Here is a 25608-nt window from a genome sequence, read left to right on the forward strand (position 1 = left end):
GGAATTACATTTCCAGCTGTGACCTTTTGGCATTTTTCCCTAGCATTCCGCAAATAGGGAACCAGGTTTCCTTGTCCAGCAGCAATCCAGGAGCGGCATAACAGCCCCACATCAGGCAGCAGCTGCAGACCTGCTTGCTCGCCCCGTTGGCCTCACAACTGTCATCCTGGTCTTTGGCAGTCTGCTCTCAGTCCTGTTTGATCTGCACCGAAGAGCCATCCTAGGCATGAGAGACCAGACACCTTTTTCGGGGCGGGGGGGGGGGGGCAGGCAAAGTCCTAGGTACTAGTTCTTTGTTCCTTAAGAAAGGAAAGGGAGTGGTGACAATTTCAATTCCAGAACTGAACTTGGAGGTCAAAACACTCTAGCCATTGTGGTTCCTGTCTCACTGTTATGATCCAAACGGAACTTTCTCCAGCCTGGGCCCCTCTAAGCCAGCCAGCAGGAAGTCTGTCCATAATAAGAACAGCAGCTCTTTTTCAGTTATAAATGGTCCATATTTATTTTACCCACATAAAGTGGCTTCAAAGTTTTGTTTTTTTTTTTAAACTTAGAGAAAGCAGGTGGGGGGTGTGGAATGGTTACAGTGTCTAATTTTATTGCAGTGGTTTTTAACAAAAGGGTAAACATTATAATTACTTCTATGCCAGGCCCTACTCCAAACATACTGATTCAGAATCTCCAGGCAACTGTAGGTGTAAAAAGGGCCCCGCATGATTCTGACACGTATCCCCAGCTGAGAAACACGCTGTCTTTAGAGGACGCATATGCAGCATTCAGACCCCTTCAATGAGGCATTTAACATAACTCCTCCTGACATCTGCTGGCTCCTTGGAGATTCCTGACAATGTAATAAATCAAGAAAGCAACTACCCTGGCTGTGACCACCAACTGGGGGAAAACATCGGCTTGACATCTCAATGCGTTATGGAGATGTCCAGAAAAAGACTCTTCAGGAATGAACTGAAAAGAGAAGTATGCATTGATAAACGCCGAGAGTGACAAGAACCATGTGAAGCCTGCCGGCTTCCCCGGCTCCCCAGGTTGATGACAGATGGCCCAAGTGGTGGTGCCATTTGTAGATGGGCCCACTGGCCCCTTTCTAGAGGGATGGGGCCGGCTCTGAGCAGGTGTTTAAGGCCAACGTTCTGTTCCTAAGGTATCCATGGACCTGCGTTCTTTCCCGATAGTAATAAAGTCATAGGTCACTCTGGCACTTCATATTGCTTTTGTTGTTTCAGATCATTCTGGAAAGTAATTTGGGTTTGAAAATAAATGGGCAGGAAGGGGATTAAAGGGCTCAGGCCTCCTGCACTGTCCCACAGCTTCATCTGAGGAGAAAGCCTAGGACAAGTTTTTCTAGGAAAACGTCCTAGTTTCTCTTCACAGAAGGCCATCCCTTCCCTAGAAGTCAGGAGTAGGGTGGGGATAAAGATATGGAGAAAATAATCTGCTTACATCATGCAGTGAGTGGACAGATACAGGTCTATCCCCAGCCCCAAGCAAGGAGCCCTACGGCACAGAGAACACATAGAATCTTCCCAGGTGAGACACACAGTGGGAATTTCTCCTTAGACGTATACAGACAGGGGACTGTTGGTTATGGAGAAATGAGAAGAACGCACTAGCCCAGTCATGACAATTATGTACCAGGAAAATGGACCTATGAGGAAGAGTGCTCCTGCCTCCACTGCCTTCATAAAGCAAGGCCAATGTCCTCCACCTGTATTCTGCCACCTCCTCCAGAGCCAAGCCCACAGAGCAGAGAGGACAAGTCTTAGGGCTTGGCTGCAGAGGTAACCTCAAACAGCAGCAGACGGAGGAAAGGGTGGGATCCAGGTTTTCTCACCCAAGCTGCCTGCACAGGCACGGGAGACGGGGCCACAAGCCAGACGGATCTGACTGCAGAGGTTGGGGAGCTAGACTGGTGACAACGGGATGGTTTGAAAGCAGCCCAGGAACACAAGTGGACTGTGGGTTCCTTTTGCCCACCGCCGCCTCTGCTGTAGGAATCTGGGATCAACTAAGGAGGCTTTTCTTCACCCTGCCCTTGCTTGGCTTCTTGATCAGGACGCAGATTAAGACAGGTCATGGGCAAGACTCATTAACAACCTGTATGTCTCAGGAAGTTTCAAGACAGATGATCCGAGAGTCAGGGGGAGCACAGGAGAGTTGGGGGGGTTGCTGAGCATCACAGGCCAGGAGACAAAAGTGCCCTGTGTCAGCTCCTACAGTCTCTTTTTAATCAGTTTCTCTAGTTTGCGGATACGCGAGGACTCCTGTTCTGGTGTTGGGGCCAGTAAGGACAGGGAGCTGGAGCCTTCTGGACCTGAAGGTGGAGTGGGGAGCCTCTGGCGTAGAAGCTCCAGCATGCTGCTCTGCTCACTTCTCTTCAGCCCCTGATTGAAAGACAAAGGAGGATAATCATGAAATCTGGCCCCAGAAAGGCCTGGGGGGAAAGCGCAGCAGTGGATTGTGCAAATGGTGTAATTACTCCAGGTGTACGATGAACACTTTATTGAGGGCAGTTACCAGCCCAGGCCAGGAGCAGCCCGGGAGAAAAGCAGAGGAAGGAAAAACAGATAATAGGAGCAAAAGAAGGGGTCAAGAGAGAAGGGGCAGAGTGCGGAAGGGTACTACTCCTTCCCCACTGCATTCCTTCTGCTCCCAGCCTCCACGGTGCCATGGTCCTCGAAGGGGCACGGAGGTACCAGCACCATCAGGAATTTATTTGGCCCAGGAGCTTTCTCCCCAGAACACTTCTTAGAATCTGGTTTGCAGCATGGGGTCAGGCAGAGGCACTTTGAGAGAGCTACCCAGGACCCCATGTCCCAACCTTCTCCCCTCCCCACCCCAGTTAAGAACCAGAGTGTGACAAGGATGTGCGAGTGTGGACAGAACAACTCACTGAACTGACCTTCATGTCCAGTATCTTCTGGAAGGTTTCTGTGTTGCAGTCCGTAAGGAGTTTGATGTAGTTGTCAACAAACACCACCAATGGTTCGTGAGGAGCCATCACTACCTACCAGGGGAGAGAGACAGGAAGTCATGACTGGAAGGCAGATGATCATTTTTTCCCTAATTGCAAGCTGACCTGAAATGGATTCTGCAAGATCTCCTTAAGTGACAGCAATCCTGAGCTCAGAAATGTCCCAATGCCGTATTTCATCTCCAAATTCAGTGACAGCATGGTTTTTAAAATTTGCTAAATCACAAGTATCACCTTTTGATTGCTTTTTGAGTACAGATTCCTATGTCCCCCTCCTGAAGACTTTAGCTCAGAAGGCCCGGGCTGGTTCCCAGGCGATTTTTACATATTGGGACCATTCTGCGAAACACCGTGTTGGAGTCTCCTGTTTTGAGACAGGGGTTCACGATAGCTGCTCCTTCTGTCCCAAGGCACCTCATCCCTGAGGGATGGGTCGCAAAAGTCATAAAGCTAAGTGGGTTATAGGGCACCTGGTGTGTCTTAGTCATTAGGTTAAGACAGCTGGGTGTCTTACTCATTAAGTATCAGCCTTTGGTTCAGGTCATGATCCTAGGGTCCTGGGATCGAGCCCCCATCAGGTTCCTGTTTCTCCTTCTCTAGCTCCCCCATGCTTGTGTTCCCTCTCTCACGACCTCTTTCTGTCATAAATAAAATCTTTTTTTTTTTTAATTAATTTATTTATTTTAAGATTTTATTTCTTTATCAGAGAGAGTGGGCGAGAGAGCAAGCACAGGCAGACAGAATGGCAGGCAGAGGCAGAGGGAGAAGCAGGCTCCCGGCCGAGCAAGGAGCCCGATGCGGGACTCGATCCCAGGACGCTGGGATCATGACCTGAGCCAAAGGCAGCTGCTTAACCAACTGAGCCACCCAGGCGTCCCCATAAATAAAATCTTTAAAAAAAAAAATCTAAGTGAATGAGGACAAAAAGACAAAAATCTCAAAGCTGCCTCACTCTTCAAGACTTAAACTCTGAACTTCATTTAACTATATTCATTTAAACTATTGATTAATACACAAACAGAAAAAAACTAATGGTATTGAGAGCCTCAAATTCATTCCTCTTTGGTTTTGGAATGTCGTGTCTGATTTTCTTCCTGCCGTGGACTGGTTTTGTTGTGAACTCCTGAGAATGGACCACAGAGGGGCAAGGACCAGTTCACTCAGACATTCCCTGCAGATAGCTCCCAAGCTTTGAGCTCTCTCTCCGGTGGGTAAACCAGCTGTGGGGGGGAACCAACGAGGCTGCTTCTGACTTCCTAAGGCCAGAACCTTACCTGGTCCCACGGACATCTCAGGTGCCATAGCTACCTTCCACTCCTGCCATCATTTGAGAGTCATTCTGTTTGGGAGACAGACCTGACCAGCCTGCAAGCCCTGCTCTTTTAGGAACATTTCATGATGGTTTCATTCGTTCTCCAGGTTTCCCCTCTCCTCCGAGAGCCCCTCACCCCACTTCTCAACAAGGGCAGGTGAAAATCAGATGCAGGTGCTCAAGGCTTCAGACATTTGCAACATCATCACCCACATAAAATAATTTGTTACATGGGGCTTTAGAGAGCCCATTCGCTGATTAGATTCAGTCCCTGAAACATCTGTTTAGAGTTCCTGTAAAGTCGTAGAATACAGAAAGCTGAAGAGGTTTATGGAGAAGGGAGTAACTGATACCTGGGCTGGAAAGTCCTGCTGAGAAGCAAAGAGATCCTTGGCTGAGACACTGATTCATGGTGACAACCCACCTGATTTCCAATCTTGGCCAAATCCTACTACAAGAGAATCCCTTTACAACAAAAAATTCATTTGTCAGAAAGAATTACTGATCACCTGAGTAACTCTGTCTATTGACTTTCAACAGTATCTAATGAGGTCAAAATCTAGTCCAGCTAAGGAATGTGGACAATCCCTTGGAACTGATAGGGACAGACCCTAACCTGTACTTTCAAAACCAGTACTACTTGGAATAAGCCACCAGATAACCAACCCCTTTTAACAGAAACTCCGAGGAAGACATAAGCCCCACCTTGAGTATCATTTCTGCGCGGGTCATGCCTTTCACAACAATCTTGGTGTAACTGGCAGGTGCTTTCCTCACCACCTGTGAGCCAATGGAAGGTAGATCAAGCAGGACCATCTTCAGGGAATGGGTGTCCAGCAACAGCTGTGGGAATGAAGCGGCATATTACACAACACTTAGTATACCTATGCTGATTAGTAACAGTTTCCTGATTTTAAATGTAATGCATTGGAGAGAATTTTGAAAATAAAAACTTTCTTTACAACTCCTACTGCCCAGGAAAAAACAAGGGAGACACAGTTAAATGTGGTATATCCCTTTGAAAGCTGGTAAGCTTTTTGTTCTTACCACAAAAAGGAAATGGAATTACGTGACAGGATGGAGGGGTTAGCTAATGCTGCAGTGGTAATCATTTTGCAATATATAAATGTATGAAATCAACACCCTATACTTTTATACTTACACAGTGTTGTAGGTCAGTTATATCTCAATAAAGCTAGAGAAAATATGTAGTAGAATTCCTGCTGGTCTATGTATGTGTAGATAAAACTAAACTAGAGGGACGCCTGGGTGGCTCAGTTATTGAGCGTCCGCCTTCAGCTCAGGTCATGATCCTGGAGTCCTGATTGAGCCCTGCATCAGGTTCCCTGCTTGGTGGGAGGCCTGCTTCTCCCTCTCCCATTCCCCCTGCCTGTGTTCCCTTTCTTGCTGTGTCTCTCTCTGTCAAATAAAAAAAAACAAAATTAAACAAAACTAAACTAGAGGGGTGCCTGGGTGGCTCAGTCAGTAAAGCATCTGACTCTTGATCTCTGTGTCGTGAGTTCAAGCCCCATGTTGGGTTCCACGGTGGGCATGGAGTCTACTTTAAAATAAATAAATAAAAACACCACCCCCCACTAAGTTAGAATCATAGTATACACACAGTTTTATATTAGAATCATAGTATATATACAGTTTTATAACCTGGTTTTCCCAGTTAATATATGGAGTTTTTTTTGTATTTTATTTTCCCATCTTGGCAGTCTTAAAAATTATTCTTTTTTGAAGGTTTTATTTATCTGAAAGAGTGAGAGACACAGAGAGAGAGAGATCATGAGCAGAGGGAGGGGTAGAGGAAGAAGCACTATCCCCACCAAGGAGGAAGCCCGATGTGGGACTCCATCCCAGGACCCCGAGATAATGACCTGAGCTGAAGGCAGGTGCTTAATGACTGAGCTACCCAGGCGCCCGTTAAAAATTATTTTTAATGGCTACTTATACTCTATGGTGTGTGTGTATATAACTTTACTTATTTATTTTTAAGATTTTATTTATTTATTTTAGAGACAGAGAGAGAACGAGCATGGGGAGGAAGAGAGAGGGACAAGCAGACTCTGCACTGACTGTAGAGCTCGATGTAGAGCTTGATCCCACCACCGAGCTGAAATCAAGAGATGGACACAGGGGTGTGTGGGTGGCTCAGTGGGTTAAAGCCTCTGCCTTCGGCTCAGGTCATGATTTCAGGGTCCTGGGATCAAGCCCCACATTGGGCTCTCTGCTCAGCGGGGAACCTGCTTCCTCCTCTCTCTGCCTGACTTTCTGCCTACTTGTGATCTCTGTCAAATAAATTTTATAAATCTTAAGAAAAAAAAAAAAGAGTTGGACACAACTGACTGAGCCACCTAGGCACTCCTAGATTTTTATTATTATAACCAATGAATGCTGTGGCGAACAACTTTGTATATACTAATTCTAGGTCTATCAAAGGCATTTCCTTAGGAGAGTCTTTAGGACAGATCAAAGGATAAGGACATTGTAAGGTTCTTGATACAGATCTTGAACTGCTTTTCAAATGGAATGTGCACCTATTCACGTATCTGGCAGGAGTGCAGGCTACACCCTTCCTCATCAGCCCTTAAGATGATCATAAAATTCTTGCTTATTCAACAGGCAAAAAATGGTAACTTGATATATATATAAATTTTGTTTTAAAAGATTGTATATATTTATTTATTTGAGAGAGAGAGAGAGAGGGAGGGAACACAAGCAGGGGGAGAGGGGGCTTCCAGGTGAGCAGGGAGCCTGATGCAGGGCTCGATCCCAGGAACCTGAGATCATGACCTGAGCTGAAGGCAGATGCTTAACAGACTGAGGCACCCAGGCACCCCTAATTTTTTTTTTTTTAAGTAAGCTCTATGCTTAACCTGGGGCTCAGACTCATGATCCTGAGCTCAAGACCTGCACACTTCATTGACTGAGCCAGCCAGGTGGCCCAGTATTGCTGTATTTTTAATTTCTCTGATGTTAGTGAGGATGTAGGAGAGAAACCAAATTTAAACATCAGTATCTTGGTAACAATCTGCCTTTTCCTTCCTTTGTTCCTTTGTTCCTTCTTTCCTTCCGTTCTCTGGGATGCCAACTGTTCAGAAGAATATTAACTTTCCTGATTGCATACCAAGTGTCAGGAGAGATGACTGGGATGTTTTGTTTCATTTAATTTTTACAAGAGCCTCCCCAATGGGCATTTATTGTTCCCATTTTATAGATGACAAAATCAAAGCTCTAGAGATTGAGTTAACTTGCTGATGAAGGTGTGTCACATGATGGACAGGTGCGCCAGATGATGAGGTGAACAGGACACTGTATCTCTGTTTCCTGCCGCCCGGATACATGCTGTGGAACAGTGTTGGCTTCAAGTTCACACTGTTTCCTGATGATTCCACATGCACTGCTAAGCAGCTGCACTGTTGGCAACCAGGTGGCAGGGAAATGGCTGAAGCCTCAAAGGGCATATACACTCTGGCCTGTTCCAACAGTTTAGGAGAAGAGAATCACATACCCACCAAAGGTGGCAGAGGGTGACAATCCTACTGCCACCATTGCTCTGACAGTGAAACTTTTTTTTTTACATTAAAAAAAAAGATTTTATTTATTTGACAGAGATGCAGGGGGCACAGCAGGCAGAGAGGGAGAAGCAAGCTCCCTGCTGAGCAGAGAGCCCAATGCCAGGCTCGATCCTAGGACCCCGGGATCATCACCTGAGCCGAAGGCAGCCGCTTAACCGACTGAGTCACCCAGGCACCCCTACACAAATGTTTCTAACAGGTTTATTCATAATTGCCCAAATTCGGAAGCAACCAGGATGTCCTTTAGTAGCTGAATAAACTGTGGTAATGGAATATTGAATTTCAAAACTACGCAGAAATGAGCTTTAAGCCATGAAAAGACATGGAGGAACCATAAATGCCTACTACTAAGTGAAAGAACCCTGTGTGATTACAACTACATTATATTCTAGAAAAGGCAAAACTATGGAAAAAGAACAAATATCAGCAGTGGCCAGGAACTGGGGGTGGTAGTGGGATGGATGGGTGGAGCACAGAGGATTTTTAGGGCAGTGAAATTTCTCTGTATGACAGCATAATGATGGATACATGTCACTATACGCTGAACCTACAGAATGTAACACTAAGAGTGAACCGTAACATAAAATACAGACTCTGAGTGGTAACAGTATGTCATCTTAGGTGCAGCAGTTGGAACAAATGTAGCAATCTGGGGCAGGCTATTGCTAATGGGTGAGAGGCTAAGCTTTTGTGGGGTAGGGAGGCATATGCGAACACTCTGTTCCTGCCCTTCAATTTTGCTGTGAGCCTTAAACTGGTCTGAAAAAAATTTAAAGCCTCAATTAAAAAAAAAAAGCTGGCGAGGAAGCTACATGGAGGAAAGAAGAATGCCATGTGGTAGTGTGGCTAGTCAAACTGCCAGTCATTCAACTATTAGGGCATTTGGGGCTCTTCTTGGTTTTCAGAGATGAAAATTCTTAACTCTCCTAGTATCTGTTTTTTGAAAAGGCCTTGGGCTTACAGTCAAATACCTAAGCTAGGTGCCTGGGTGGCTCAGATGGTTAAGCATCTGCCTTTGGCTCAGATCATGATCTCCAAGTCCTGGGACAGAACCCCATATCAGGTTCCCAGCTCAGCAGGTAGTCTGCTTCTCCCTCTTCCCCAGCTTGTGCTGTCTCCATTTCTCTCTCTCTTTCAAATGAGCAAATAAAAAAATCTTTTATTTATTTTTTAAAAAGATTTTATTTATTTGACAGAGAGGGAGAGAGAGAGATCACAAGTAGGCAGAGAGAGGCAGGAAGAAAGAGAGGGATGCAGGCTCCCCACTGAGCAGAAAGCCCGATGCGGAACTCGATCCCAGGACCCCGAGGTCACGACCTGGGCCAAAGGCAGATATTTAACCCACTGAGCCACCCATGTGCCCAACAAGTATTTTATTTTATTTTTTTTTTAAAGATTTTATTTATTTATTTGACAGAGAGAAATCACAAGTAGATGGGGAGGCAGGCAGAGAGAGAGAGAGAGGGAAGCAGGCTCCCTGCCAAGCAGAGAGCCCGATGCAGGACTCGATCCCAGGACCCTGAGATCATGACCTGAGCCGAAGGCAGCGGCCCAACCCACTGAGCCACCCAGGCGCCCCTCCAACAAGTATTTTAAAAAATTAAATTAAACTAAAGTACTAAGGGGCGCCTGGGTGGCTCAGTGGGTTAAGCCGCTGCCTTCGGCTCAGGTCATGATCTCGGGGTCCTGGGATCGAGTCCCGCATCGGGCTCTCTGCTCAGCAGGGAGCCTGCTTCCCTCTCTCTCTCTGCCTGCCTCTCCATCTACTTGTGATTTCTCTCTGTCAAATAAATAAACAAAATCTTTAAAAAAAAAAAAAAAACTAAAGTACTAAGCATGCACAGGAGAGATGAGGTTAGACTGCTTGAGGCCTACACGAGGAGCCCAGCATCAGAACACTTATCAGAGCCCACTAGAAATGATCGCTGCTCTTGCTCCGAGGGAACCCAATACATGCCTCTGAAGAATAAGCATGTTAAATCCCAGGTATATTAAAAACCTAGATATGATAAGAACAACTTTCAGAAGAAAACAGATTCTTCTTCTTACTTATAGATAGAGAAGAATGAGAAACAGGACAGATAAAAAAAATCTATTACCTTAAAATGAGGCTAGATCAAAAGATACAGAAGCAAAGGAAAAACACAAATCAGAAAAGGGTATCTGCGATATTGGTAAAGGAATAATATTCAAAATATATAATAATTCCTACAAAGCAGCAACAATAAAAAAGGCGAGCAAAACCTCAACAGTAATAACACCAACAGTGGGGCAAAGATTTGAACAGGTAATTCACAAAAGCAGAAACTTAAGTGCTCACAAGGCATCTGAAATGATACTCAACGTTATTAGTGATCCAGTAAATGAAAAGCTACAAGCTATATACCATTTCATGATCATCAGAGAGACAAAAGTAAAACGGTTGATACTACCAAATGTTGGCATGGATATGGTGCAATGAAATTCACACTTGTCGTAAGAGTACAAATAAAAGCACTTTGGGGGAAATCCAGTAACGTTTTCCTACCTGGGGATGTGCATAACCCATAACACAGCCCTCACACTTACATCCTTCAGCGAAATTCTTGCCCACGTGAAAAATGCTTCCTGTATCCACTGTTTATAAAAGCAAAAGACTGGAAACAATCTAAATGTCCATGAACAGCTGAATGATAAACGAATGGTGGCATATTCATGCAATGGAATACAATACTGAAATTAAAATGAACGGATTCAAACATACATCAACACAGATAAAACTCAAAAAACTGCTAGGCAAAAAAAGCCAGCCAGGAAATGATATGTAGAGTACTGTTTATATAAAAAGTTTTAAAATGCAAACAAAAATCATATAATTTGAGAATATACACAGATGGAATATACCAAAATACACATGGGAATGATAAAAATCAGAATCAGAACAATGGTTACCTCTGGGCATGCAGGCAAGGGAATGGCTGGCTAGGGCCCACAGGAGGCTTCAGTAATAATGGTAATGATTTACTTTATTAAAACAATAAAGCAAATGTGGGAACATGTTAAAATTTGACTGAGCTAAGTGTTAAGCCAGTATTCTTGATATTAGTTTCTACACTTATGTTAACTGGGAACACTTCTTTTTTCTCTTTCACTCTCTCTCTCTCTTTTAATATGCTATTTGATGCCTGGTAAGGATTCAACTTTACCTTCCATGCAGCAAATTTTCAGAGCCTTGTCAAAATCAAAGCCGTGTCTTAGCATTATTTGTTGGAGGGAAAAAAATGATTAGGTTTAAAAACATATGGGGATAGTTCCCACTTTTTCTGTACTTCCTACTTCCCAGAGATATATTATATGCATAAATAATTGTATGGTCTTAAGTGACAGGGAGAGTTCTGAATGAACTTGACATAATTCTTTGGGTCTCCTCTATCTTGAGAGATTTGGTATTTTCAAATCCCTAGTCAGTCACAATAAAATTCTGTTCTCACCAGACATCTGTACTGATGGAAACCTCAGTCTCAGGTTTTACAAAAAGCAATGAGGTCAGAAAAGGCAAAAGCCAGTCTGACAGCCTTTGCAGCTGTCTGTGGGAAGTGCAGGTGAAAGGCTCCATTTATCATGAAAATCTGCTGCTTGTCATCTCTGAAAGTAGCTAATAGTTCATCTCCTTAGGCATGAAGCATTGGGCAAGAGGTGGCCATCAGCCAAATTTGAGCCTCAGAGAAAACTTTTGGGGTGGTATAGCTTATGTTGTTCCTGTGTTACTGGGGTGCAAGCCTGGCCAGCATGTTGTGTATATGGAAGGTCATCACCCAGATGTGGAAAGTTTGAAGAGTTCATCTCTTTTTCTTTTTTAAAAAGATTTGAGAGAGAGCGAGCAAGTGAGAGTGTAAACATGAGTTGGGGGAGGGCCGGAAGGAGAGGGACAGAATCTCAAGCACACTTAACCTATTGAGTGTGGAGCCCAAGGTGGGGCTTGATCTCATGACTTTGAGATCATGACCTGAGCGGCAATCATGAGGGCGACACTTAACTGAGCCACCCAGGCAACCCTGGAGGGTTTGTTACCTTCCTTCCTTTTCTTTCTTCTTTTTTTTTTAAGATTGTACTTATTTATTTGAAACAGAGAAAGCACACAAGCAGGCAGAGTGGCAGGCAGAGGGAGAAGCAGGCTCTCTGCTGAGCAGAGAGTCTGACATGAGACTCAATCCCAGGACCTGGGATAATGACCTGAGCCAAAGGCAGTTGCTTAACCAACTGAGCCACCCAGGCGTCCCTAGGGAGGATTCAGTTCTTTTTCTTACCTTCAGATTTTTAACTTATTTGATGGAGAGAAGCACAGCGAGAGAAGGAACAACACAAGCAGGGAGAGTGGGAGAGGGAGAAGCAGGCTTCCGGCTGAGCAGGGAGCCCAATGTGGGGCTCGATCCCAGCACCCTGGGATCATGCCCCGAGCCACAGGCAGACGCTTAACGACTGAGCCATCTAGGCGCCCCATGAGGAGGATTCATTTCTTAAAGAGTCTCCTATAGGGCACCTGGGTAGCTTGGTCAGTTAAGTGTCTGTCTCTTGATTTTGGCTCAGGTCACGCTGTCAGGCTTATGAAATGGAGCTATGTGTCGGGCTCCATGCTGGGTGTAGAGCCTGCTTAAGATTCTTTCTCTTCTTCTACCCACCCTTCCTCTCTTAAAAAAAAAAAAAAAAGAAAAAGAAAAAGAAAAAAAACCTCTTACAAATCTTGGGCAGGGGAGGGGGAGCATCATGACTATCACTAGTTATGAAAACCTTAAGAAGATAAAGGCACATTCCTAGAAGGTTTTTGTTTATTTAGTAAATATTTATCCATTTATTTGAGAGAGAAAGAGCACAAGAGAGTGGGAGGAGGAGCAGAGGGAGAGAGAGAATCCTGAAGCAGATTCCCCACTGAATGTGGAGCCTGATGTGGGGCTCCATCCCAGGACCCTGAGATCACAAACTGAGCCAGAAAGAGTTGGCTGCCCAACCTACCAAGCCACCCAGGGGACCCTATTTTTCACCTTTAGAGCTTTAATCCACCTGGAATTTTTCAAATCAAGATATAATTTGCATATGAATAATATTTACCCTTTGAAAGCATAATTCAGTTTTTAGTATATTCACAAGGTTGTGCAACCATAACCATTATCTGGTTCCAGAACATGTCATGACTCCACAAAGGAACTCCTACCTCTTTGCAATCAAATCCTGTTCCCTCCTCTCCGCTTGCCCTCACCAACCACGAATCTACTTTGTCTTTTAGATTTGCCTGTTCTAGATATTTCATGTAAATGGAATCCTACAATATGTAGCCTCTTATATCAGGCTTCTTCCACTTAGTGTAATGTTTCCAAGGTTAATCTATGTTGCAGCAAAAGTACATACTTCATTCCTGTTTGTGGCTGAATAATATTCCCATTCCAGATGATACCACATTTGTTTCTCTCTTCATCAGCGAGATACATTTGAATTGTTTCTACTTTGTGGCTATTATGAACAATGCTGCTATGAACACCCGTGCACAAGTTTTGTGCAAACAGACTTTTCCAGTTCTTTTGGGTATGTATCTAGGAGTGAAAATGCTGAGTCGTTGGTAATAGCCCTATGTTTAACTTTTTGAGAAACTGCCAAAGTACTTCCCCAAATTTCGGCATTTTACATTCACACCAGAGGTGTAGGAAGAGTTCCAATTTCTCCACATCTTTGGTGGAACTGATTTTTTTATATGGTGTATGGTAAAAGTCAAGATCAACCCCCCCCCACCCCGTCGCCCCAACGTGGATATTCAATTACCAGCACTGTTTATTGAGATCATCCCTTCCCAACTGAACTGCAGGGTCACTATGGCAGAAATCAAGTGTCTGTAACATATACACATAGTGGGTCTATCTCTGAACTGGATTCTGTGCTGTTGGCCTGTCTGTTGTCCCTGACGCCAGTACCGTGCAGCCCAAATTATATGATAACATTAAAATGCCACCAAAGACATTGTCATTCTCATCACACTGCATATCTGGAGATTTAAGTCCTCTGACTGTTCTTTTTTAAAAAACTATTTTAGGTATTCTAAAGTCTTTTGCATTTCTACCTAACTTTTAGACTCAGCTTATCAATTTATATCCACACTCTCACACCACCCCACCCCTTGCTAGTTTACTATATCTAGAGATGAATTCTAGAAGAACTGACATCTTCTTAATATTGAGTCTTTCAATCTATGAACTTGAGCTACCCTGCCATTTTAATGTTTCTTAATATTGTGTTGTCTTCCATGTAGAAGACTTGAAAATTTTTGGACAGATTCATTCCTCAGTTGTTTCCTGAAGCTACTATATATGGTTTCATTTAAATTTTTTCATTTCAAATGGTTTGTTGCTGGTATATAAAAATATGAAAAATCAATACTGGCCTGAAAAAATCAATTCTGCAACTCTGTTAAATTTGTATTTTAAACTATTTTATTTATTTTTTTTAAGATTTTATTTATTTATCAGAGAGAGAGAGAGGGAGAGAGAGCGAGCACAGGCAGACAGAATGGCAGGCAGATGCAGAGGGAGAAGCAGGCTCCCTGCCGGGCAAGGAGCCCGATATGGGACTCAATCCCAGGACGCTGGGATCATGACCCGAGCCGAAGGCAGCTGCTTAACCAACTGAGCCACCCAGGCGTCCCTAAATTTGTATTTTAATAGTTTACCTGTAGGTTTCCGGGGATACCGTCATTCATAATCATTTTTCTCTGTGAAAAATGACAGTTTTGCTTCTTTCTAATCTGTACCTATCTTTTATTTCTTTAAGAATTAATTTTCTTTTTGTCTTATTGTTCTGAACAACAGAACTTCAAGGGCAATACAGGAGAGAAATGGCTAGACAGGAATGGTGGTAGCAGACATCCTTGTCTTACTCCTAGTTTGAAGAGAAAATCTTTCTATAATTGACCATTAAGCAGGTTTATTGTAATTTTTTTTTCATTAACTGATTCCTTGATTTCGCAAGCTTGCCTGGTCCTCCCAGCTCCAGGACCTTGGTGACCCTGCTGATGGTTGTAAACTCCTCTGCAGGGGTGGCTATTGTTTGTCCCCTTGCTCTGTGTGGCACAGCGGGAGGACCCTTTCGGCTGAGTGGTAGAAAGGCTTCAAGCTCAGTGGGAAGGATGGGCTCATAGAAATCAAGGTGGGTCATGGCTTAAAGAGACATAGGAAAGTGAGTGATAAGGTAGGTAGATTCAAGAAGCTCTACAGAAAAAACATGGAGCACAACATGGGGCTTGAACTCACGACCCTGATATTAAGACCTGATCTGAGATCAAGAGTTGGACGCTTAACTGACTGAGCCAGGTTCTACAGGTGCCCCTGAACGTAAGTTCTACAGTCAGAAAATACAGAAGGAAGCTAGTTTAATCTCAGAAAGCATGGGGTTTTATGTCAATTCTCAAAATTTTATTTTGGATTACTCATGAGTAGGGTAACACCACTGTTGTTGTTTTTATTATTATTATTTTGGTAAATTTTGTTACTATGGAGAGGTTTAAACCTATATGAAGTACACATAATAGTATAGTGACTCCTTATGTACTGCCACGCTGCTGCCACCAAAGACATCGTCATTCTCATCACACTGCATCTATGCTTCTGATCCAGTGGCTCTCACTGGGGGTGGTTTGGTTGTACCCTCACTTGTGCTCGGATGTCTGGCGATGTCTGCAGACATCTTCCCTTGTCACAATCAGGATGGTGTTGCTGGCGGCTAGTGGGTAATGGTGAGGGGTGCTGCCAAATATCCCACAATGCACCTGACATCCCCACAGTGGAAGGTTCCTGGGCCTAAAACGTCAACGGTGCAGAGGGTGAGAAACCCTGCTGTTAGTGCTCTACCCTTCACTTAATTTTTTGGGGTAAAATGTAAGTATATTGGGATGTACAATTCTGAACTGTAGAATTCTGACAAACGGATTTAGCCTTTGTAATGCACACCCCTCTCCTAAGTTTCTGTATAAAACCTTTATCAGAGTCAACCATCTTTCTTCTATTCCTAGTTTGCTGAGGCAGTGGTTGGTGAGTTTTATTTAAATCTATCCCTATGGGAATTACATTGTTATTGATCCACTTGCTTTTTTATTTATTTTTTATAGATTTTATTTATTTGACAGAAAAAGAGCACAAGCAGGCAGAGTGGCAGGCAGAGGGAGAAGGAGAAGCAGACTCTCTGCTGAGCAGGGATCCCGATGTGGGGCTCGATTCCAGGCCCCTGGGATCATGATCTGAGCCGAAGGCAGCCGCTTAACTGACTGAGCCACCCAGGTGCCCCGTCCACTTGCTTTTTTAAAAGATGTGCTGAACTCCACACTTAGAAGAGATTTACTGGGATTTGCCAAGAACTGTGCCCAGGAATAACCATTCTATTTTCTCATTCTTCCAACTGCCATTATGCACATACTACCTGATTCTTTTTCCTTCTCCTTGGTGTTTGCGCTTAAAAAAAAAAAAAAAATCTAAATTTTGCTTTAAATATTTTTTTCCAGATGATTTTGAATTCTGTGAATTTTTAAAAAGTCAATATGGTCAAAATGGAGTGTGTGTTTATGTGTATGTGATGGAATATTATTCAGCCTTAAGAAAGAAGGAAATTTTGAAACATGAATAAACCCTGAAGACACACTAAAGTGAAATAAGCCAGACACAAAAGGACAGATATTGTATGATTCTGCTCAGATGAGGTACGTAGAGCAGTCATATTCATAGGGATAGGAAGGTGAATGATGGCTGCCAGAAGGAAATGGGAAGCTACTGTTTCACGGGAATGGAGTTTCAGTTTAAGACGATGACGAGGTCTGCTGGTGGAGAGCTGTACAACAATGGGAAGGGACTTAATACTACTGTACACCTAGAAGTGGTTCAGATAGTCAACTTTATGTTATGTATGTTTTACCACAATAAAAACAGGGTCAGTATGTATATGAAGACAATATAAAGGAAAAGAAAATAGCTTCATAGGCGATACACTGCTCAAAATATTTCAGACTCTGTAATATGATACATCTGGAAGGGGTGTGTGAGAGTTTGATTCAGTGCTCTTATTTAAACATGAGGAAACTGAGCCTAGATCAGGGAAGCAATGGCTCATGATCACAGGGACCATTAACAGCAGAGTAAGGACTGGGCCTCAAGTCTTGGGATCCTTTCCCCCCCACACCATATTGTGCTGCTTCCTGTATGGTAAGTTCGTGCAAATGGATTGTATTTCTCTTGTGTGCTCAGTCACAGATACCATCGCCATAAGACTAATTAATGACTCTGCAAATCCTGTAAGATCAACATCTAGGAAGAAGCATTACAAATTTTGGTACAGTTCAGTTCTATGTGCCCCTGCAATTGCTCAAGAGGACTCTGAGGTCCACAGATAAATAATTCAATTCATATAGTAATCAGGAAGAGAATAAAGAGCTGGGAAATGTCTCCTTTCCTATTTTCGGCACAAGTGTTGAAGATAATCTAAATTTAGGATCTAGTGCCTTTGTGACAAAGCAAAGGCAGCTGAGATCAGGCAAAATCTTGGCTTTCAATTCCACAGCTTTGTGAAAGCTTGGATTAGAGCTGCTACAAGACGTGAGTCAGAATCTGTTGCAGCCTTTGTAAACTACCGGATTCCTGTGGTTCTGTTGTCCAAGTAACCGCGCCTCCAGCTATAGGACTGCGTGCGTTCTCAGCCCAGGTACTCAGGGCAAGCGTGGACCCGCCTATACCTGAACTTCATGTGGGTATCCAACCGGGGTCACCTTGCCCTTCAGTTCCCACCTGTGCCCACTTCTGGGCCAGGCTCCCTTATCACACACTCCCATTTGCCTTGTGAGCAAAGTAACATCCAGCTTCGCAAATGGTTTTCTCATCCACATCTCAAAGCAGGAGTTAATTCTGGCCAAACTGCTGTTTTTCAGAAGATATGGGCTTTGACTCCCAAGCTGATTATTTTACCATTCTTTTGAAGAAGAGAAAATCTGAGGAGCACAGGTAGGATATTGGATTTCTGTGACAATATGAAAATATCATGGTTATTAGACACTCAATCAGCTAGCATGGCCCACGCAAAGCTGCAGACTCACAAAAACATGTTCCCAACAGGCCGACTTTGTGTTCCAGTGGCTTCGTCAAGTCTAGAGACAAAACGTTAGGAACTCGTACCTCTAGAGCTTCTCTTAAGATACAGAGATCATTACTGCACATCCTCTCTGATTACACACAACAGTGAGGCGCACAGAACGATTTCCCAGCGAACAGGTACTAATGACTGGAGACATGCTGGGGCATTATTCTGCCGTCTCCAACGGACAGAGTTAGTTCTATGCTTATGACATTCAAGAGTCAAGAATTGCAAAACACTGAAACTCTATAGTCAGTGTCTGGATCTATGCAACCTCCCAGGAAGCTTTCTGAGACAACACTTTGGACTCTGGCTTTTAAAGCTGGTCAGCCAGACAGCTGCAGCAAGTAGCAACCAGATGTCATGGGTGGGCGAGGCGGGTACTGAAAGCAGAAACAGAGTCATGTTCTTGGTCTGAGCAAGCGAATATCGGGAAGAGCCAGCCTCTGCTGAGGGCATACACATGCCAGACGTTGCATCAAGGACTTGATGTGCACGATCTTGTTCAATCCTCACAACTGCCCTGTAAGGCGCAACTACAATCAATCCCCGTTTTCTAGATGAGGAAACTAACTTGCTGGGAGGTTTGCTGAAGGACAAGCAGTTGCTGTGTTGCAGAGATAGGATTCAACTGCATACCTTCAGCATTCTGGACCCCAGGACCTTCATGTATATACCATTCAGCTTTTTCATAAGATAGGAAGGCAATGGCCCTTACAAAAAGAGTATAGAAACAGGGCACGTATCAGAGTCAAGAGACTCCTGATGTTCACAGCTATTGCATCCCTGGCTGCAATATCTCATGAAGGATCCATGATGCACTGGGGCACAGGCCAACTTGCCGTCTTCCGGAGACATGACTCGGGTCAGCAATGCTGAGGGCCCAGGGTGAGGGCAAGTCACTGGGCTGGGAAACATCTGAGCCTCTGCCAAGTCGACTAACTCAGGGGAAGAGCAGGACTTATGGAAATGTCTTGAATTACATCATCTCACTTAAAAATGTCGTTGGGAGTTCTTTCCAATATAAAAAGTAACCGAAACAGGTAAAATGTTGCTACCTAGAGGTCTAGAGAGTATTTCTTTTAATGAATACAAGGGAATCATTTAAGGTCAGGACACAAATAGCTTGTATCTGAATAGGTGTTTATCAAGAGTTAGGGGCTGAGTATTATTGTTTTTGTTTCTAAGGTTATTTAAATTGTTCTCCAAATCCAAGCACCTCAAATTTCAGACAGTCTGGATAGGTGATGGCCGAAAAGAGGGGACTCCGCTGTAGCACATACCTCAACCCATCAGCGCTGAGGTGACACAACTGGTGAGCAGAGGTCTCAAAGCACAGAATTCAAGTGAACAGGGTGGGGTTAATCACAGAAGGCTTCTTGGGTGAGGTGACTGGCGTCTCAGTACCAAAAGGATAAGCCTTTCTTTGCTTGATACTCGGAAGTGTCTCTAACCAGCAAGTAAAGGACCCAAAATAATCAGAGTCTTTGTTGCCCCCTCTGCCTGGACTCTTCACTCTTCTTTCTTCTCAAGTGCCAGCTTTTGGGGGAGCCTTCGTGGAGTGTCCAATCTGAAGCCATTACTCCTTCATGCCCCTAAGATATTTTTTCACAGAACCTAGTTTTATACCCTTTAGCATATTTAAGGTAAAATTCTCATTTATTTATTAACTCACGTCTTGTCTATCTCTTCTTACCCGGGTGTGAGCACCTGGAAGGAGAGATCTTTTCTATCTTGTTCACTGTGGTACGCCTGTGCCCAGCATAACGCCTGGGTACGTAGGTGCTTGACAAAAATGGTTTAAATAAGCAGATGAATTAAGCTGCCAGGTCATCTTCTGTCCCCAAACAGAAGAAATTAGCAATCTGATTTCTCCAGGGTAAGTCCCTACTAGAAAGATTTGTGTTTGACCTAGGACAAAAGCCTAAGAAAAAGGCCGATTTATCTCACCTGTTCTGCTCCCACCATGCTAATTGGCTTGCACTTGAAGAGATGGGTTATAAACTTGGGAATGAAGGAGCTGTGGATTAAAAAAGAAAAAAAAAGAACAAATTAGGCTTATTCTCTCTCTCTATTTTAAGGTTTTACTTATTTTAGAGGTAAAGAGCATGCACGAGCAGGGGGAGGAGCAGAGGGAGAGGGACAAGTAGACTCCACGATGAGTGCTGAAGCCCGATGCGCGGCTCAATATCAGGACCCTGAGATCATGACCTGAGCCGAAATCAAGAGTCAGATACTTAACAGACTGAGCCACCCAGGCACCCCAGGCTTATTTTCCTTTTGGTAAAGAAACACAGAAAGTTTTTTTAAAAGGCCCTACTTCCTTCTACAAGAAAACAGAAATCAAAGTAGATGCTATTATCACCTCCCAGCAACCACTGCCTTCTGTTTCTTCCAGCCCAAACTGTGGTTTTATTTAGGTATATGTGGTCTTGGGATGCTGGGGAAAAGCTGATCCCTCCCAAACTGCAGAGGGGAATTCTAATTAGCCTTAGCCAGTCAGACCATGGCATTTCTGTGCTGACTGTTGGTGGTCCTGAGGTTGGGACATGACCTTAGCCGGCCACCCGGACCACAGGAGTGGACTTCACTGCATGGCTGCGGGAAGATGTCCTCTCTTCTTCAGGGTATTCTTATGTTTGGCTAGAACACTGAGAGCCATTTTACCATCATTCTAAGAATGAAGCCAGCCCCAGGAGAGCAGGGTAGAGTAAGGAATTTGGGTCCTTAGTGACATTGCTGAACCACTGAATCAACCATTTTTGGATGTGTCCTACCTCCGACCTTCTGGTTATACCGAATACAAAGCCCACCTCATGTTTAAGTGAGTTTAAGTCACAGCTTCTCTTACTATCAGCTGAAAAAAACTCTAACAGATATGAGAGTGAGATAGTAGAGGATGTTAAATGCAAAGACAGAAAATAATTGCTAAGGGAGTAACTGTCAGAACAAGGGAAAAAATTCATGATCTCTGAAAAATTTACTGGGGACTGAAGGGCAAGCTGGGTTGGGGGAAGGGAGTAGGAATTTCAACAGGTCAGGAGGGCTTTTTAGAAAAAACTGCGGGCCTGCGGAGGGAAAGCTGTTGTACAGGTGCAGAATGGAAGGTGTAAGAACAAGAAATGCCTATCACCGAATAGCCAAAGGGATATTAAAAAAGAAAGCCAAAAGTTGGTGGCATCACAATTCTGGACTTCAAGCTCTATTACAAAGCTGTCATCATCAAGACAGCATGGTACTGGCACAAAAACAGACACATAGATCAATGGAACAGAATAGAGAGCCCAGAAATAGACCCTCAACTCTATGGTCAACTAATCTTCGACAAAGCAGGAAAGAATGTCCAATGGAAAAAAGACAGCCTCTTCAATAAATGATGTTGGGAAAATTGGACAGCCACATGCAGAAAAATTAAATTGGACCATTTCCTTACACCACACACAAAAATAGACTCAAAATGGATGAAGGACCTCAATGTGAGAAAGGAATCCATCATAATCCTTGAGGAGAACACAGTCAGCAACCTCTTCGACCTCAGCCGCAGCAACATCTTCCTAGGAACATCGCCAAAGGCAAGGGAAGCAAGGGCAAAAATGAACTATTGGGATTTCATCAAGATCAAAAGCTTTTGCACAGCAAAGGAAACAGTTAACAAAATCAAAAGAAAACTGACAGAATGGGAGAAGATATTTGCAAACGACATATCAGATAAAGGACTAGTGTCCAAAATCTATAAAGAACTTAGCAAACTCAACACCCAAAGAACAAATAATCCAATCAAGAAATGGGCAGAGGACATGAACAGACATTTCTGCAAAGAAGACATCCAGATGGCCAACAGATACATGAAAAAGTGCTCCATATCACCCGGCATCAGGGAAATACAAATCAAAACCACAATGAGATACCACCTCACACCAGTCAGAATGGCTAAAATCAACAAGTCAGGAAATGACAGATGCTGGCGAGGATGTGGAGAAAGGGGAACCCTCCTACACTCTTGGTGGGAATGCAAGCTGGTGCAACCACTCTGGAAAACAGCATGGAGGTTCCTCAAAATGTTGAAAATAGAACTGCCCTATGACCCAGCAATTGCACTACTGGGTATTTACCCTAAAGATACAAACGTAGTGATCCGAAGGGGCACATGCACCCGAATGTTTATAGCAGCAATGTCCACAATAGCCAAACTATGGAAAGAACCTAGATGTCCATCAACAGATGAATGGATCAAGAAGATGTGGTATATATACACAATGGAATACTATGCAGCCATCAAAAGAAATGAAATCTTGCCATTTGTGACAACATGGATGGAACTAGAGCGTATCATGCTTAGCGAAATAAGTCAAGCGGAGAAAGACAACTATCATATGATCTCCCTGATATGAGGAAGTGGTGATGCAACATGGGGGCTTAAGTGGGTAGGAGAAGAATAAATGAAACAAGATGGGATTGGGAGGGAGACAAACCATAAGTGACTCTTAATCTCACAAAACAAACTAAGGGTTGCTGGGGGAGGGGGGTGGGGGAAGAAGGGGGGTGGGGTTATGGACATTGGGGAGGGTATGTGCTTTGGTGAGTGCTGTGAAGTGTGTAAACCTGGCGATTCACAGACCTGTACCCCTGGGGATAAAAATATATGTTTATAAAAAATTTTAAAGAAAGAAAAAAAAAAAGAAATGCCTATCACCGAGGCCAGACCCAGGGTGGACTGACCAGGAGAACACAGGGCCCATGACCAAGGAAGGAGAGATAATAAAACAAGGACATGGAGGTCAAGAGAAAGTGCTGGCTAGCACTTTCCTCTCCCATTCTGCAAAAGCTGCTCTCGGGGCCATGACTCCTGCTCTCCCATCTCTCTACACATTTGTGCCTGCTCACAACTGATGACGTACTGGCCACCTCAGTGGAATGGCACTGGCCCCTCAATTTCAGCATATCCAGGACTTGGCCCCACCCTGGAACCCAGGCTCAGTGGACCAGAGTTCACCTACCCAGTCACCCAACCCAGAAACCAGGAGTTCCCCAAGGCTGTTCCCTCGGCCTTCCACCCCAGTATCAATCAGTTCCCAGCCCTTTCCTTGAACTTCCCCGCCCTCCTGACCACGCCCACCACTGCAGCCCTTACTCTCCTCACTTGAGCTCTTTCAATTTTTTCCTAACTGGTCTTGCTGCCTTCAGCCTTATCTTTGCAACTATCAGCTGCCAAAGGGATTTGCTGCAGATGCAAACTTCTTAAAATGCCTGCAGACAAGGCCTTCCTTGATTGTTTTGATTCTCTGTCCCCAGCCATATCATGCTGAGCTGAGGCATCCTATGCTTGATTCTTCAGGCTACTTAATGCCTCTCTGTGCCTTTGCGTACCCTGCCCCCGTGCCCAGAATGCCTTTCCCTGTGACCTTGTGGGACACTACATACACATATCCTGCACCCTGCTCAAGGATTTCTCTCCTTATGAAGCCTTTCCTTGGTTACCTGCACCATACTCTACACAGAGCCCACAGACCTCTAGCCTAGCATATAACCTTCTTTACGACACTTATTTGCTTGCATGTTTTTTCCTCCCACCTGACCGTAAGGCAAATGAAAACAGGGACCACGTCTACTAAGCCAAAGCACTTAATTCTGTGTCTGGGACATAGTAGGAGCTCAAATGGCGGCATGTTGAATAAATAAATAAAAACAAATTAAAATGGTAGCAGCTACCATGTTTGAATGCAACCTTGCTACCAGCACTTTACCAGAAGTTTATGCATGACTTCTCATTTTACCCTCTAAACCACTATTAAGAGATTTGCCTTACTGTCCCCATTCTTTTTTTTTTTTTAAGATTTTATTTATTTATTTGACAGAGATCACAAGTAGGCAGAGAGGCAGGCAGAGAGAAAGAGAGAGAGAGAGGGAAGCAGGCTCTCTGCTGAGCAGGGAACCCAATGTGGGGCTCAATCCCAGGACCCTGGGATCATGACCTAAGCTGAAGGCAGAGGCTTTAACCCATTGAGCCACCCAGGTGCCACTACTGTCCCCATTCTTGAATGGAAGATAATCAGTTTAGTGGTGAGGGAAGCTGCTTGTGGTTCAAACAGTAGTTTTTTATTTTTTATTTTTTAAGATTTACTTATTTATTTGGGGTGGGGAGGGGGCAGAGTAAGTGGCTGGATCACACAATCTTGAGATTGGGACCTGAGCAGAAGGCAGAGGCTTAACCCACTGAGCCACCCAGGCAGCCCTCAAACAGTAGTTCTAATCTAGAGCCGATTTTGATGTCTAAACAGGAAAGACTGCTGTTGCTTCAGAGACCAAATGGAGGCAAAAGCAAACATCTACGGCCTCACACTGATGAGCTAAGACAGGAAGTTAAAAAGAAAGAAAGATTAACTCCAGAGATCAGGTCTAAGGGGAGGTCTACTGATCAGGCGGGAGAATGGGGATCATGTAGAAAGGATTCTTCAGGGCTCGAAACCAGAGCCAGGCCAAACAAGTAATGTGACACTGAATTCATGACTAATCGCAATGGTACATACAGTTTATAACCAAAGTTACTTCTCTCTAGACTGTACCCTGGAATCGGTTGGCTCTGGGTGCGGGGCCACAAGAGTGGGGTGAGGAAAATACAGGGACCAGGAATGTGTCATGGGGAGGAGAGAAGTCCCAGCAGTGTGACTGGGGAATGGCCGGGGCTTCCCCAGTTGTGTGGGATGGTGGCGGCGGCCCTTGCTAGGGAGGAATCTTGCCACAGCACTACCGCTGAAGTTTCTCCTCTTGGTTGGGGTTTTACAAGTTTGAGAGGGTACTGTGGATTAAATAAGAGCACCACTTTTTCTGTCAGGGGTTAAACTTTTCCAGGTGTGAGAGATGGGCATCCTATTCCTGGCTCACCCAAATATGAGCTTAGTAATAAAATTTAAGGGCTCCGAGAGAACGTGAGACTGAAGCTGGGACTAGCTAAGCAGATGGACCCTTTACTCACTTTGATGTTTGCTCAGTCAGACCCCTGTGCAATCACACTGGAGATTTTTTGCCACAGTAAAATTTTACAGAGACACTGTTTCAACCCAGGATATGGGAGTGTCACAACGTGATTTATCAGCAATGCCTTTAACACACACTGAAGAGCACTCAGGGAGCGAAGGGAATGTCAACTCCAGGGTCATCTGCCATATTGCAAACATTAATGCCTCCCTGGAGAGTCCACTCGATCCTTTCTTGACAAACTGGAAACTGAAGCTAATGCACAAGCCCCCCTATAATTGTTGTTCCTTAGGGATTTATTTGTGAGGGGGAGAGCGAGCCGTAATTGAATACAAACCAGCAGAGATCTGGGGAAGATAGAAACCTGGAGCCCTAAATCCCCACCTTGGGACTGGGATGAGGACAAGCTAAACACAGTAGCTCGGAATAGGCTGACCTTCCTGAAGCCCCTTCCTTGAGATGTGTGCCAAAATGCCTGTTTGCTTTTTGGTCAGAGGAGGCACTGACCCTCTACGCTGCCTGGCCTCCGGGGAAATGGTGCTATGGCCAGATGCTGCCTGGCAAGGGACCAAACCATTTATTTCCCTACTTCCAAATGTCAAGCCAGAAATGGCCAC

At 44.3% G+C, this 25608-nt stretch overlaps 1 protein-coding gene across 2 annotated transcripts in view; it reads right to left on the bottom strand.

Moving 5' to 3' along the window:
* Positions 1–475: 475 nt before the first annotated feature.
* Positions 476–25608, bottom strand: part of VPS53 (VPS53 subunit of GARP complex) — a 137702-nt gene continuing 112569 nt past the window's right edge. For both annotated transcript variants that reach the window (XM_082707067.1, XM_082707068.1), the window contains exons 19-22: positions 19967–20036; positions 5007–5144; positions 2918–3022; positions 476–2399 (exon numbers count right to left, since the gene is read on the bottom strand). In XM_082707067.1, coding sequence (XP_082563193.1) covers positions 2229–2399; positions 2918–3022; positions 5007–5144; positions 19967–20036 — 484 coding nt within the window. In that variant the 3' untranslated portion in view covers positions 476–2228. The remainder of the gene's footprint in view (positions 2400–2917; positions 3023–5006; positions 5145–19966; positions 20037–25608) is intronic.

The sequence above is a fragment of the Mustela nivalis genome, assembly GCF_964662115.1.
Source record: "Mustela nivalis genome assembly, chromosome: 17".
Classification (NCBI taxonomy): Eukaryota; Metazoa; Chordata; class Mammalia; order Carnivora; family Mustelidae; genus Mustela; species Mustela nivalis.